A 14700-nucleotide genomic window follows, 5' to 3' on the forward strand; every position below is an offset into this window, starting at 1 on the left:
AAACCTCAAGTGAAAATGAAGTGTTTTATGAAGACTAACTGCTTTAGGAATCTCTCCTCAAGACATATCTGCGAGACATGTAGTAAATATTTTTCTTCTTTTTCAATTTAGGAATTTCGATAATGCCATAACTAATCGCTAGAAGAAACCATTTATGTACATGTGACCATACTTATTTTATTATGTAGCTCATTTTAAAGGGGGCGGGGTTGAGTATGGTAAGAAAATGGTTGGCGAAAATCCTCCTAGATATATCCTCCAAGCGGGTGCCGACTGGGCAATGGGCATCGCTGCTTACACCGCTGTGGCAAGGTAGGCCTGTTCCTATGGCTGCAGTGGTGCAAGCAGGCGGGGCCTAGCCAAGGCCGAGGTATAAACTCCCCTGCCTCATCTAGGTCTAGTGGTAGGCCGTACGGGCTCGTCCGAGGGGGGGCTGGGGTGGCCATACTTAGGCTATTTCTAGGGGGTACCTGGCGGTAGGTATAAAACGCCCCCCTAATCCAGGGTGTCATGCGTCACCGTGCCCATTGGATGGTTTGCAGTCAGGGGGTTTTCCGACTGTATTCTAACGGCGCCTCCCGGATACCTGTCCGCCTCCGGGAGTAACGGTGGACTTACCTCAGCATGGGGCTCTGCTGAGGCCGACCGTTTTTTCCCCTTACCCATATTTTCGGTCGCCGAACGGTTTCGGCTCAGTAGGCGACCAACGAACCAGAAATGATGAACTCAAAAAATGTAGCCCCGGATCCCTGCACGGGTAAAAATGCCGCCGACGGACACGGCGTTAAAGTCTGTCTAAAAACGACATCTTCGGTAGCCGCTGGAGCGGTCCCGAAGGAGCCTAAACGGCTAACAATACTAAATGTTGCGCCCGGCGTCAGTAGCAACAAACCCCTGGTGGGTAGTGGTCAACTGGCGTCTGGGTTGCAAGCGGAGCCTGCACGGCCAATTGACCTCTCGTGCCAGTCGTCCACATCTCTGGAAGCTGCGAGTACACCCCTTGAGGGCAGCTCCAAAGCGGCGCCGGGAGAAGGCGATACTGGCACCCGGAAGTCCTGCACGGACAGCACCACCGACCGCAAGCCCCTTGAGGGTAGGAAGTCGGATCAACGCAAAGGCGTCCCAGGTCCCAGTGGTTCGAGGACCAAAAAAGAAGTCCGACCAGCAGTCAGGGCGAAAAGGGACAGAAGAGCCGCTTCTAGACTACTGAGGAAGTTCGGCAATGACCCGGTTCCCGAGAGTATGAGGGAAGTGGTTGAGAGGGCGAGGGGCGTTCTCTCCGAAAGTCGTGAGCGACCTCAGGAAGGAAATGCCGCCAACAAACCTGCACCCACTCACTCTCGTCCTAGGGAGCTGGGCAGCAAAAGGCAAAGGTCAGCAGATAACGTGGATGCTGCTCCTAAGAGGCCCAAAACCTCTAACGCTAACAGCCCTCTTAACCCTCCAAGGGCTCTGAGGGCTTTCAGTGATGTGGCCAAGGACCACTTGATCCTGGCGGTTATGGATAGGGGGCACCCGGAAGGAAACCTGACGGCCGACAACTGGAGGTCCGTCCTGGTGGGTCTCTGCCGGGTGTACAAGGAGATTCTCCGGAAAAATCCTGGCCCTGCGCCAACTGTCCGCGATGCTGGTCTCTACCAAGGCCGCATCAAATTAGTTTCCTGCGCTGATGAACGGTCGGCGCGACTTTATAAGGAAGCAATTTCTTCTCTTGGGGAACTGTGGCCCAGCGCTGACTTGGTGGCAGTGCACAGGGATGAAATCCCTTGTAAGCCGCGAGCCAGAGCCTGGGTCCCAGAGGAACCCTCGAGTCCTGAGGAGATTCTGGATATCATCCAGGTCTCAAATGATGCACTACCAGCCCTTGATTGGAAAGTAGTGAAGGTCAGCGAGGTTAGGGAGCAGCAGCGTTACATCACCTTGGTGATAAACGAGGAGTCTCTCCCGATCCTTGCTGACTGCAAGGGAGTAATTAGCTACGGCTTTTACTCCATTACCCTCAAAACCCAAAAAGGGAATGAGGGTAAAATGATAGAGCCGGGGAACACCGAGGGTGAACCCGAGGCTGGCAATCTTCCGCCTAAAGGCGGCCCTATATCTGGAGCAGAAAACGCCTTGAGCGGTCCTGCTTCTAACCAAGAGGTCCAGGAGGTTCTCGAGGCCACTTGCCCGGTGGTGAGGTCAGACTCGGCAGCGGAAACAGATAGCGATACGCAATCTGTTTCTGGTGACGGATCGGTACTTAACCGGTGGACGAGGGAGTTCGGGAACCTGCTTCTGACGTCGGACTCAGAGGACGCCGATGATACCATCGTTGAGGCGTTCGATAGAACCCCGCCAGAAGTGATGGACGGGGACGATATTTTATAAGCTGTGGATGAAGGTTCTACAAATAAACCTTCATCACTCTAAAGCAGCTTCTGCAGCTCTGCTCCTGCACCTCAGTGATAGAGGGGAGGAGCTAGTTTTTGTCCAAGAGCCCTGGGTTGTTAAGCACAGGGTTTGTGGACTTAATTCTGATGCTTACCGCATAGTGTCGGCACCTGTGGCAGGTAAGATCAGGGCATGTATATTAATCAAAAAAAGTATTTCTTATAATTTACTCACACAGTTCAGCGATGAAGATACGGTGAGCATCTCTGTGGAAAGCCAATCCACAACACTCTGGCTGGTCAGTACATACATGGCCTACGATCGCCAAGACTGCCCTCCCGCTCGGTTACTGGACGTGGTGAAAGAGGCCAACTCGAGGAAGTTTCCCATAGTCATAGGAGCCGATGCGAATGCGCATCACGCGGTATGGGGATCTACCGACATCAACCCGAGGGGTGAGTTGTTACTTGATTTTATATTATTATATAATCTAGCCATCTGTAATATTGGTGATAAACCCACTTTTGTAACCTCAAATAGGAAGGAGGTATTAGATATTACCTTATCGTCTAGCGCTTTCTTTGAGAGTATTAGGGAGTGGAAGGTACTGAGCGACCATTCACTCTCTGATCACATGTATCTCTCATTTGTAATCTCCTTTGAACTTCCGGCCTCGGTTGCTTACAGAAACAAGAGACGTACTGACTGGACTAAGTTTAGGAAAGTACTCTCGGGGAATTTGCTCAACAAGGCTTCTCTCAGTAAGCTAGGCTTACTGTCTCCACCTGATGAAGCGGAGCTTTCTCTCGCAAACCTTGCTTCTCTCGGTGAGTTAGGCTCATCGGAACAAATTGAAGAAGCCGTTGATTGCATTACCGAAGCCTGTAATTCGGCCTTATCTGCGTCCTGCCCACTTGTACTTCCGAGAGGAAAGAAGAAGCCACACTGGTGGAGCAAAGAAATCGCCTCTCTAAGGAAGGAAAGCAGGATACTCTTTAATGCGGCAAAGCGCGATGGTTCTTGGGCTGCATATAAGGCAGCCCTGAAGAAATTCAAAAATGCCACCAGGAAAGCCCAAAGGGACTCCTGGAAGGATTACTGCGATAGCATAGAGGGTCAGTCGGAGGGAAATCGCCTGCGAAAGGTGCTTGCGAAAAGTCCGACGAACCCGATGTATATTCAGAAACCAAATGGTGACTGGACGTCATCTCGTGAGGAAATGCTTGAAGTCCTAATGAACGCGCATTTTCCAGGATGTACTGCGGAGCCCAACACCGCGGCTATTATCTCTGAACGGCCGTTGACTTCAGCGGACTTCATTGATGTACAAAGGGTAGACTGGGCCATAAAGTCCTTCCAGCCCTACAAATCTCCAGGTATGGATGGTATCTTCCCTGCCCAACTTCAGTCAGCATCTGACGTGTTATGTCCGATACTTGTCTTAATCTATAAGGCTTGTATCAAGCTTAGTTTCATACCCAAGGGTTGGACCCTGGCGAAAGTTGTTTTTATTCCCAAGGGAGGTAGACCCTCCCACGTTAAACCAAGTGACTTTCGACCGATAAGCCTTACTTCTTTCTTTCTCAAGGTTCTGGAAAGACTTGTAGACTTGCAGATCCGACAGGAAATTGATGTAAATAATCTCTCTAGCTGTCAGCACGCCTACTGGAAAGGTAGATCTGTGGATACAGCTTTGCATAGTATTGTCAGCACCATTGAAAAGACTCTCGCTTTTAAGGAATTTGCACTAGGCGTGTTCCTGGACATCGAGGGTGCCTTCAATAATGTTCTCCCGGGAGCGGTCCTTCAAGCCCTAGCTCGCCTTGGGCTGGATCACCCTATGGTTGAGTTTGTTCGTCGCCTCTTAGGCAGTAGAACTATTTACTCGGAGATGGGGGAGGTATCTATAACAAGATATGCGAGTCGCGGAACCCCACAAGGCGGTGTTCTCTCCCCACTTCTTTGGAATCTAACTGTGGATACCCTGCTTTCACGGTTGCAAGGCACAGGTTGCCAAGTCATTGCTTACGCGGATGATCTTGCCCTGACGGCAATTGGTAAGCACCCCCAAGTTCTATGTGACTTAGTTCAAGGCGCCTTACGCGTCGTGGATACCTGGTCCAAAGAAGTAGGACTTAGTGTCAATCCGGCAAAAACGGCCATGGTTCTGTTTTCAAAGAAAACGAAAGCTGTCCGGCTACAACCTCCTTCCTTGAACGGTATCGTACTGACTTTCTCGGAGGAGGTTAGATATCTGGGCGTTATTCTTGACAGAAAGTTAACTTGGCGGCGCAATATAGAAGAGCGCTGCAAGAAAGCTATAACTGCTATGTATGCCTGTAAATCGGCGATTGGGAAAAAATGGGGATTGAAGCCTCATATTGTGAACTGGATGTACACAGCGGTTGTGCGTCCCATTCTATTCTACGGCATAACGGTTTGGTGGCCGTCCGTAGATAAATCTACAATAAGAAACAAATTAACAGCGGTCCAAAGGGTGGCGTGCATGATGATCACGGGAGCGTTACCATCGACGCCGACTAAAGCCCTAGAGACCTTGCTTCACTTGCTACCTGTGGACCTATATGGTAAACTACAGGCAAGCTGTAATGCTATTAGATTAAATGCGCTAATCAAATGGAGTGACACGAGGTTTGGGCACTCTAGGATCTTGGAAAATCTTCCAGATGACTTTAGGCGCCTGGACTACACAGTCCCGTCTACGGGACTAAAGAATTATTTCCGGACAAGGATCCCCTCAAGGGAAGAATGGGAGGAGGATTCGGTCCTGATATCGTATTCTGACTCAACAGCCATCTACACTGATGGCTCCAAGTTAGATCTGAAGGTAGGAAGTGGGGTATACTCGCAAGAACTCTCACTTAGCCTCAGTTTCCGTCTGCCAGATCTATGCAGCGTTTTTCAGGCTGAACTAACAGCAATAAATGAAGCTGCAAGCTGGCTGATCGATTCTCTAATTAATCTGAAGGCGGTAACAATCTTATCTGACAGCCAAGCGGCTATTAAAGCACTTAATAGTGACAAATCTACGTCGAAGGTTGTCTTGGAATGTAGACGTACTCTTAATGAACTGGCAAGGTGTTACGTCACTAATGTTGTGTGGGTGCCAGGCCACAAAGACATACCAGGAAACTGTACTGCAGATGAACTAGCAAGGAAAGGAACCTTGTTGCCTGCAATCAGTACAGCCCGTAATGCGGGCATTCCGCTATCTTCTTGCAAGCTCTGGCTTGAGAATAACTTCGTCGGACAGGCTAATAAAAGATGGTCTGCGGAGCCTACTTGCAGGATAGCAAGACATATCTGGCCTAAGCTTGACAAGCGTAGATCTCACCCTCTTCTCCACTTGGAGCGACCACTGTTGCGGCATGTTATTGGAGTTCTCACCGGGCATTGCCTGATGGGAATTCACGCCACTAGAATGGGTTTGCAGTCAAACGACTACTGTCGTAGCTGCCGCGATGAGGAGGAAATCGAAAGCGTGGAGCACTACTTATGCCACTGTCCTGCTCTGGCTAGAGCTCGCCGATGCTCGTTCCTCCATTATTCTTTTGAATGTCTGGCCGAACTGGATTCAGCCAGTGTCTATGACTTTGTGCGCTTTATCAGAGCAACGAAGTGGTTCCACTACTAGGGTAAGAGGAGGGACATATGGAGTCTCTTATACGGCATCACAACGGGCCCTTGGTGGCCTAAGTGTGCTCTTTTCCTGAGGGATTAGGGCAGCCGAGTTAACCTAACCTAACCTATGGTAAGAAAATAACTTGTGTCAAAACCAAGCTAATTGGACAATGTTTTTGAGTACTACCTCAACACATATACTCATCATTTGAACATACAAAAAAGCAGTAAAGACTGTTTTCCGAAAGCCAAGTCTGTTTAACATTTTATTTACTGCCTTTACACTTGTTTTCACGTTTGCCATCTTTTTACATTAAAATAATGCAATATTTTAGCTGATTTTAATTTTGCACAGAAGAAGTAATCATTTGACCTAATGTGCTTCATTACGAAATCTATAGAAAAACTGTATTTTTTCAGGTACACTTCGTAAGCAAACGCATTTTTAAGCCATTATTAAGGGAAAAAGAGGCATCATCTTTGGATTTGAAAAAAGGACTGAGTGGTCAAATAAAAAAGGCACAAAGATTTTTGTATGAAAACTGAGCAGGAAAGAATGCTACTCATACGACGTGTACACCCATGAACCAACTAACAAGATCACGCAATCGGAAAAGAATGAAAAAATTAAATTTCTGAGCGTTTTTGACATCTGCCTAAAAATTAAAACAAACAAAGAAAACAAAAAAAGCGCGGTGATTGAGTGCGTATAATCGTATGGTATTTATTATAAAATATAAAAAGTGAAACTTGATGACAATAAGCAAAAAAAGTTCGTAAATTATGGTTTTAATGATTGCGAGTGTTTTACAATCGCATATTATCGGCACCGGTCGATTTTTCAATGCCAATGTTCTGACCACAAACTTGTTCGAATCACAAAGCACTTCATATTATATCATAAATTTGTAATAAATCAAAATTTAAAATTAAAATCACTGCAGATAACACATAAAATCGCTAAAATATCACTACGAAGGCGTAGAAGACGATGTAAACAAAACCAAAAAACCTTAAAAACGCTAAGGAAACTTTTTTCTGAAAATCGATTACAAATACAACGATGGCGGATTTCCTGATCTGTAGTCGTTGGTTCATGGTGAACACCTGAGTATCACTCTCTTCTGCTCATATTTCATACAAAAAATCCTTGCGCATTTTCATTTCAACACTCATTCCTTCATTTTTTTGTAAAGGAACAGGCATTCATACAAAATAAAAAAAAAAATTACAGAGAAATAGTTTTTTTTTTATTCTCCTGTTAAATTTGAATTAAATTTTTTTTTATCAAAAAACAAAAAATCAGGAACTATTAATTAGTTTAGAGACTATCAGGCCTGTCGAAGAGTGATGTATATAAGGTTTATGGAGAATTTGATTAGCTTTACTTCGTATTACGATTGTTCAATTGGTTCGAAAGATATAAGTGATTAAGGGCCGTTTGCACCACGTCTAGTTAACGCTAACTGGAGGTACATCCTTCAGTTAAGCACGTTAACTGCTTTATCGATCACATGTTATATGATGGGTGTCGATAACGTCGATAGAGATGTTTAACTGGGAGTTAGAATTAACTAGACATGGTGCAAACGGCCCTAAGTGGAAACACTCCGTTTTAAGCTGAATATCGGTAAACTGCAAATATCTCAAAAATTTATCCATAGAGAAAAAATAACTTGATTTTCGGAATCACTGAGCAAATCCACATAGGAATTGGATAGTGGCATCGGATAAACAGAAAAATGTGTGTGAAAAGTGTTATCAAAGATATTGCTTCTATAGAAGCTGATTTCGACATCCATTTTGTTTTAAGATTTAGTATCGAAAATTGAATGGGAAGCTGATAGCACACCTTATGGTACGTTATAACCAGGGAACGGATTTTTAGGACCTAAAACCTATAAAAAAGGTAAAATCAAATAACGAAATAGGCAGGAAAAGGCACTAGAAATAGCAAAAAAAACAAAAGAAGGCACTAAAAAAGACAAAAACTTAAAAATAAGACTGGTTTACAGGAAAAATGTGTGTGAAAGGTGTTATGAAAGATATTGCTTCTATAGAAGCTGATTTCGACATTTTGTTTTAAGATTTAGTATTGAAAATTGAATACGAAGCTGATAGCACACCTGTAGTTGATTCCAAAGATATTTTTTTAAAAAATATTTTTATTAAAAGTTAACAAAACTTAATTTATTTTTATGTTGTTAGCACTTCGAGAAAAGTGTGAATAATAATAATTTTCTATTTGATGTTCGAACTACAAAAATCACTTAAGTATACAATTTTTTAAATTATGTAGTAGTGAGTATATCAAGGATTTAAGGAAATTCAATTTAATATTTAATATTGTATAAAATTCGGTTGTTAACAGTTGCAAGAAAAATGTTTGAATAATAATAATTTTCTATTTGATGTTTGAACTTGTAGGCACTCGAAATCATATAAAACGGCAACTCAAATTTATTTCAAACGAGAAAACGAATTACAATCGATGAATAATTATAACTGACTGACTAAATGTGAAAAAATGTGACGTTCAATTTCAATATTTAAAATTAGCACACTAAGCAACTATGTCTCACTCGTGTACTTGTGTACAGTAGCCATAGTAGTCCCCCCGGAGTGACTCGAACTTGTATGAGAAGTCATGATATCGCTACGTTGTCGTATTTCGTAAATCCTTGAACTGGATGATCTATGCGTTGCTACTGGATGAACCAAAACTGGTAAGGTTTCGACAAATGCCGGCTTAAGGCGTTCAGTTGATAGCGTTGTCGAGCGACCTTCGACTTTCACTACAAAAACAGTGAAGATGAAGGGGACTTGCCCACTCGCTGTTTGAAGGTGTGCACAAACCTTGTCGGAGCATTTTTTCGAACTCTCTTTTGGCAGCTGATAACTTTTCCCCTGATAAGCGGCGTGCCCTTTCGGAGACTGGGTTGCCGTGTGTCGAAATATGGTGTTGCACTTTGTGTTTTGATTTCTTCACAGCAGTGAAACATTTAAGTATTTCCTGCGCAGAATCAATTGTGACTATAGATTCCACTACACGTGAATCGATTCGATCATTTATTTGTTTCGGGCCCAGAAGTTTTTGATTGCGTAAGTCTATCAATAAACCATGATGTTTTAAAAAATCCGCTCCTAGTATTGGATGTTCGACTTCGGCGACGGTGAATGACCATTTAAAATTTCGGTTGAGTCCGAGATCAAATGGTATTGTTTTAGTGCCATATGTTCGGAACAGCGAGCGTTTTCCGGCAGCTGCTCGAGGAAAAGAGTGCGGAGTAAATAATTTGGAACTTTTCCTCCGGATAGGTTCCTGAGTCATTGCAAAAAACTTGTCGGCTTCTCATAAAGACGATCAACGCCACGAAGAATGCGTCGGAGTCTTGAATCTTCAGATTCAGCGAAAGAATCAATTATTCGTTTTTTAATTGCTTTGTACTTGTCTTCTGCAGGTGCGGACATGACGATGTCGGCAATAAAAGGAAGAACTGTCTCGTCTAGATGCACAAGCACGTATTTGAATTGCGCGGCGTAAGATCGTACTTGGGGAAATGTCAAGCGACCTGAGCAAACCATAAGGAAGGATTTTCCTTCCAAAAAACGGTAGTTTAATAGACCGTGAAATATGCAACACAATAATTTCAACAAAACTCCATAGCTGAATTGCTGAATAAGTTAAAACGTTACCAAGGTAAATAGAATTGCAGTTGCAAGAAGTGGTGACAATTGTTGGTAACAAAATTAGCTTGTTACAAAATTTTCGGTTACAAGCAGAATAGGCCTGTAAATGTGAAAAAATGTGACGTTGAATTTGAATTTTTAAAATTAGCACACTAAGCAACTATGTCTCACTCGTGTACTTGTGTACAGTAGCCATAAACTCCAAAATCACTTAAGTATAAAATTTTTGAAATTACAAAGTTGAAATTAACACAGTAAAATAAAAGACAATAACACAACACCTTATGGTACATTATAACCAGGGAACGGATTTTTAGGACCTAAAAACCTAAAAAAAAGGTTAAATCAAATAACGAAATAGCCAGGAAAAGGCACTAGAAATAGCAAAAAAAGCAAAAGAAGGCACTAAAAATAGCAAAAAAAGCAAAAGAAGGCACTAAAAAAGACAAAAACTTAAAAATACGACTGGTTTACAGGAAAAATGTTCGACGGACGTCACTACATATCTACAAACTCTATCCCCTTAGCAGAAAAAAAGGCAATTTCCATTAAATTCGTTCCCTGGTTATAATAATTCGTCCAATACATTTTTAACACTTTTTCAAAACTTACAAATGCAAATTCGAACAAGGTCAAAACAAAAAAAAATCCCGCTGTGAATTTTCTGAGCTAAATATTTTTAGTATTCATCACAAAATTGTACTAAAAAGATTTGCGTAGCACAATATACTGTGAAAGAAATTGTATAAAGAAATAAAATTTTTCACAAAATGCCAACACCGTTTCGCCTGCTTTGACGCTCTCATTAAAAAATTACAAGCCGTGCACGATAGGGTTGTGGAACGAAACTGCAAATATTGCCACACATCACAAGCCCTTTATGTGTTTACAGCATAACATTTTTACCTGTCGCGTTTTTTTTATATATTTTTAGTGAAATTTTTTTAAATACATTTTTTGTTAACTTTTCGGTAATTATCTAGGTGGGCTTTGAACCCCCAAAATTGGTCAAAGGGGTACCATTAGACGCGTAAGGCCCCAATAACAAGAATCCGAAAGCAGAAATTCATATTTTTTACCCGATCAAAAGTTATTAACAAAAAACTTTTCCACAATAGCACTTTTTTTATTCACTTACTACACTCACACAAACGCACAAAATGCCCATATTTCACTATACATACAACAACAATACATAATTTTAGTCATATATGTCAAAACATTGTTAAATATATCACTAAAAACTTATATATTTTATTAATTATAATGTAAACAATTTTGGTGTGCTCAACGCAAAATTCACCTGCTGATGTGCGGTATTGCCACTCAATCTGAATGGAATAAATATTGAATGTTTACACGGAGTACAGGGCTCGAATCGCCACATACGATATCGTACTACTCGTCACGTAAAAACACATTTTTCGGATTAAGACATACTGGAACGTACTTTTTGTCCCATTCAGCTTATACTGCCTGACGTATCACGTAATTTTCTTTCGTATAGTTTTCGATCCGTGAACGGATACGATTCGAGCCCAGACTGTTATGTGGGATAATTAATTGTGGAAATAACCAAACAGTTAAAAATTCTCATTATATATCGAAGTATCGATGGGATATCGCGCGATCTTTTATTACAAATTTTTATTTTATATTGAAGTATCGATTTTTATAAAAAAAAGCACCGCAGCCGAAAATTTATGATAAAAAATTGCGCGATTTTTTATTAAAAATTTTCATTATATATCGAAGTATCGATTTTTATTAAAAAAAAAACGCCGCAGGCGAAAATTTGTAATAAGAAATCGCGCGACTTTTTATTACAATTTTTCATTATATAAATTGTATTAATTCGGAGTGCTAGAGAGTGGCAATACCGCACATCAGCAGGTGAATTTCGCGTGAAGCACGCCAAAATTGTTTACATTAAAATAAATAAAATATATAAGTTTTTAGTGATATATTTAGCGATATTTTGACATATGTGGCTAAAATGAAGTACTTTTGTTGTATGTATGGGTAAATATGGGCGATTTGTGCGGTCGTGTGTGTACCTATTAAGTGAATAAAAAAGGTGCTATTGTGAGAAAGTTTTTTCTTAATAACTTTTGATCGGGTAAAAAAAGTTAATTTCCGGATTCGGATTCTTGTTACTGGGGTCCAGACGCGCCTAATGGTACCCCCTTTCCTAAATTTTAATCAATTTTAGCGGTTGAAAGCCCACCTAGATAATTACCATCTTTTCTTGGGTAGTAGTGCACTATGGCGAAGGTAGGTCAAATGGATGGAAAAAGTTCGAGAGTGGTATCAATCGACGCGTCTTAACGCCAATAATAATAATCCGAGACCGGAAATTAACATTTTTAATTAATTAAAGAGTTATTTGCAAAAAACGCTTGCACTTTCCGCACTGTTTTGATGAATTTCACGCAAATGAATGGAATAAATGAACTTAATTTAACACGTATTTATTAGTTTTTATACATTTGTGAGGTTTTAAGTGTACACTTTCGCGAAATTCTGTATTTAATAGCAATATTCCCATGGTGAAAATCCGCACAACAATCTTGTGTAGTTAATATAAACAAGATGGAGGAAAACTAGTGCTGCCACTCTATTAATACAATTTGTATTTCAACTTTAAAAACACCCAAATAATGCACAAGAAATATACTTTTGTGAAAAGGGGATTTCTGTTCCTTTTCTTCGCACGCAGAAAGGAGAATTCTATGTGTTGAGAGTGAGTGCAAAACTGTAACATTTGGCCTAATTTACATTTTTGTATGCTGGTCTTTTTATTGTTGTTGGATTGACTTCAAATCGTTATGAGAGAGGAAGCAGAGGTGTACCAATAAGAATAAACAACAAAATTATGAAAGTCGTTAGAACTTGGAAAGATAGCGATGGCTGAAGTAAAAAGTGTTACATCATGTTACAGTTTTGCCCGTCACTGTATATCAGTGGCAATATTTGTGTGGGCTTTTTATATCTTGATATAATCATTTGTAAGATAGCTTTGAAAATGTATTTTTGCCGGATTTACCCGCTTAAAAAATGTAGAAAATAGGTTATTTTACATCCAAGTACATAAATACAAATGTTTTAACAGGAAACAGCTCAACTTTTGCTTTTATATTAAAATAGTAATGATGTTGCAGCCACGAAGTTTTCGTGCAAATGAAAATGTAGCTGTGAAACTACCAAATTGCCGGCAATAGATGGCAAGATAAAAGCTCTGATATATATTGCTCTTGAAGAGCAATGAGCGGTCTCCATTGGCTATTTATATTCTAACATATGTATCAAGATATAAACTTTATCCTGTGGAAACGGGCAGTATATTAACTACGCAAGATTGTTGTGCGGATTTTCACCATCGGAATATTTGGGGTGTTCACAGTTCGTTCCAAATAGTGTCTCAAAATGTAGACGTCTACATTTTAAGACGTTTTCTAACCGTAAAATCTGTGGTGTTGTTGTGTCCCATATAAAATTGGAAAACGACGCCGTCTACATTTTGTCACACTCAAAGGTATGTTTTTTACGCGTCTACATTTTGCAACCTCGCAGCAGGGTTGCATTATGGCAATACTAATCACAATGTTTTTTATTTATTGGGCACGTTTTCTGTATTTGCATTTAATTTGAGCGCAATTTCTGATGATAAGAAACAAATCAAGGAAAAGAAATAACAAATATTACGAATTGGTAATTAAGTTAAATAATTACAATTTTTCAGAAACAAAATCGAAAGGCGACATATAAAAAATGCACGCAAGGAAGAAATGTCTGGCAACACCATCAAAGTTTTGAGACGATTTTGCGACGACTGCTAGAAAGGGGTGCTCACAGTTTGATGCTAAAGATGTCTCAAAATGTAGACGTCTACATTTTCAGACACAATTTGGAACGAACTGTGAACACCCCAATTGCTATTAAATACAGAATTTCGCGAAAGTGTACACTTAAAACATCACAAATGTATAAAAAGTAATGAATATGTGTTCAGTTGAGCGCATTTATTTGCGTCAAATTCATCAAAACATAGTGCGAAAAGTGCAAGTGTTTTTTGCGAATAACTCTTTAATGAATTAAAAATGGATGGATTATTGGCCCCTATTATGAGTTGCGTTCGATTTTCGACTGTGGTCGAATGTGCTGAGCGAACGAATTTTCATTTGGTATTATGGCGTTCATTCGATGAAGAATAGCGCTATTGTGAATTTCGCTCGTTTAGGTTGTTCACAATAGTATATTTTTCACCGCTGAGAAGCTTTGTTTACAAATCGAGCAAACTAAATAGTGTGCTTATACATATTTATGTAAATTTGTTCTAATTAAAATGAAGTAAAAAAGAAAGCAAGTTTATAAAAACGTGGTAAAATGAGTACAACGAGTTCTGGTTCAACGATTCGTCAGAGGATGAGAGCTTAGTAAACTGGCCAGGAGTAGCAAATGTTTAAGAGAGTTTAAGTTTATTAGCCTTTCGAATATATTTTGATATAAAATATATTTAAGAAATTTGTCTACGGATTCATTAAAAAGTTCCGACCATCTAAAGAGGCGTTTGTGAGCCAAATCTATTTAAAATATTTTAAAACTATCAACAGCGCTACGATTTTGTTCTCAGAGACCGTGCCAACAGAGTATTGGGATTTTCTTTCACAAGTAAAACCAGCCTTTCGAGCTTGTGTTTAGTATTCACGATGTTAGAACTGCATGAAATTAATAAAAATTGTTTAAAATTAGTGTCTAGCCGCCAAAATGTAAGAAAACATATACAAAATCATACATGTTTCACAATTTTCTAACACTTCGCTACACCATCGAAAGCAAAATTCTGTTCCGACAGAAAATTCGATACTCAACGAAAATTTTGACACGCTTGCATAGCTCATAATACGAATTTCACTTTCGATCTTCGATAGCCAGCGAAGATCGAAAATCGAATACAGCTCATATTAAGGGCCATTGTTGTGCGCATTAAAACGC

General features: G+C 40.6%; 2 protein-coding genes across 2 annotated transcripts in view; one reads left to right on the forward strand and one right to left on the reverse strand.

Annotated features, from left to right (window-relative positions):
* The window catches only part of LOC118735072 (alpha-methylacyl-CoA racemase), a 43637-nt gene that overhangs the window by 26848 nt on the left and 2089 nt on the right, over positions 1-14700 (reverse strand). The gene's annotated exons all lie outside the window — the stretch shown is intronic.
* On the forward strand, positions 256-2966 carry LOC118735071. Its single transcript, XM_036464674.1, has 2 exons — positions 256-2552; positions 2612-2966. The coding sequence occupies exon 1, from the start codon at positions 718-720 to the stop codon at positions 2368-2370; it is 1653 nt and encodes a 550-aa protein (XP_036320567.1). The 5' UTR covers positions 256-717; the 3' UTR covers positions 2371-2552; positions 2612-2966.

Source organism: Rhagoletis pomonella, unplaced genomic scaffold (genome assembly GCF_013731165.1).
Source record: "Rhagoletis pomonella isolate Grant_MI unplaced genomic scaffold, Rhpom_1.0 Rhpom_scaffold_00003, whole genome shotgun sequence".
NCBI classification, from domain to species: domain Eukaryota; kingdom Metazoa; phylum Arthropoda; class Insecta; order Diptera; family Tephritidae; genus Rhagoletis; species Rhagoletis pomonella.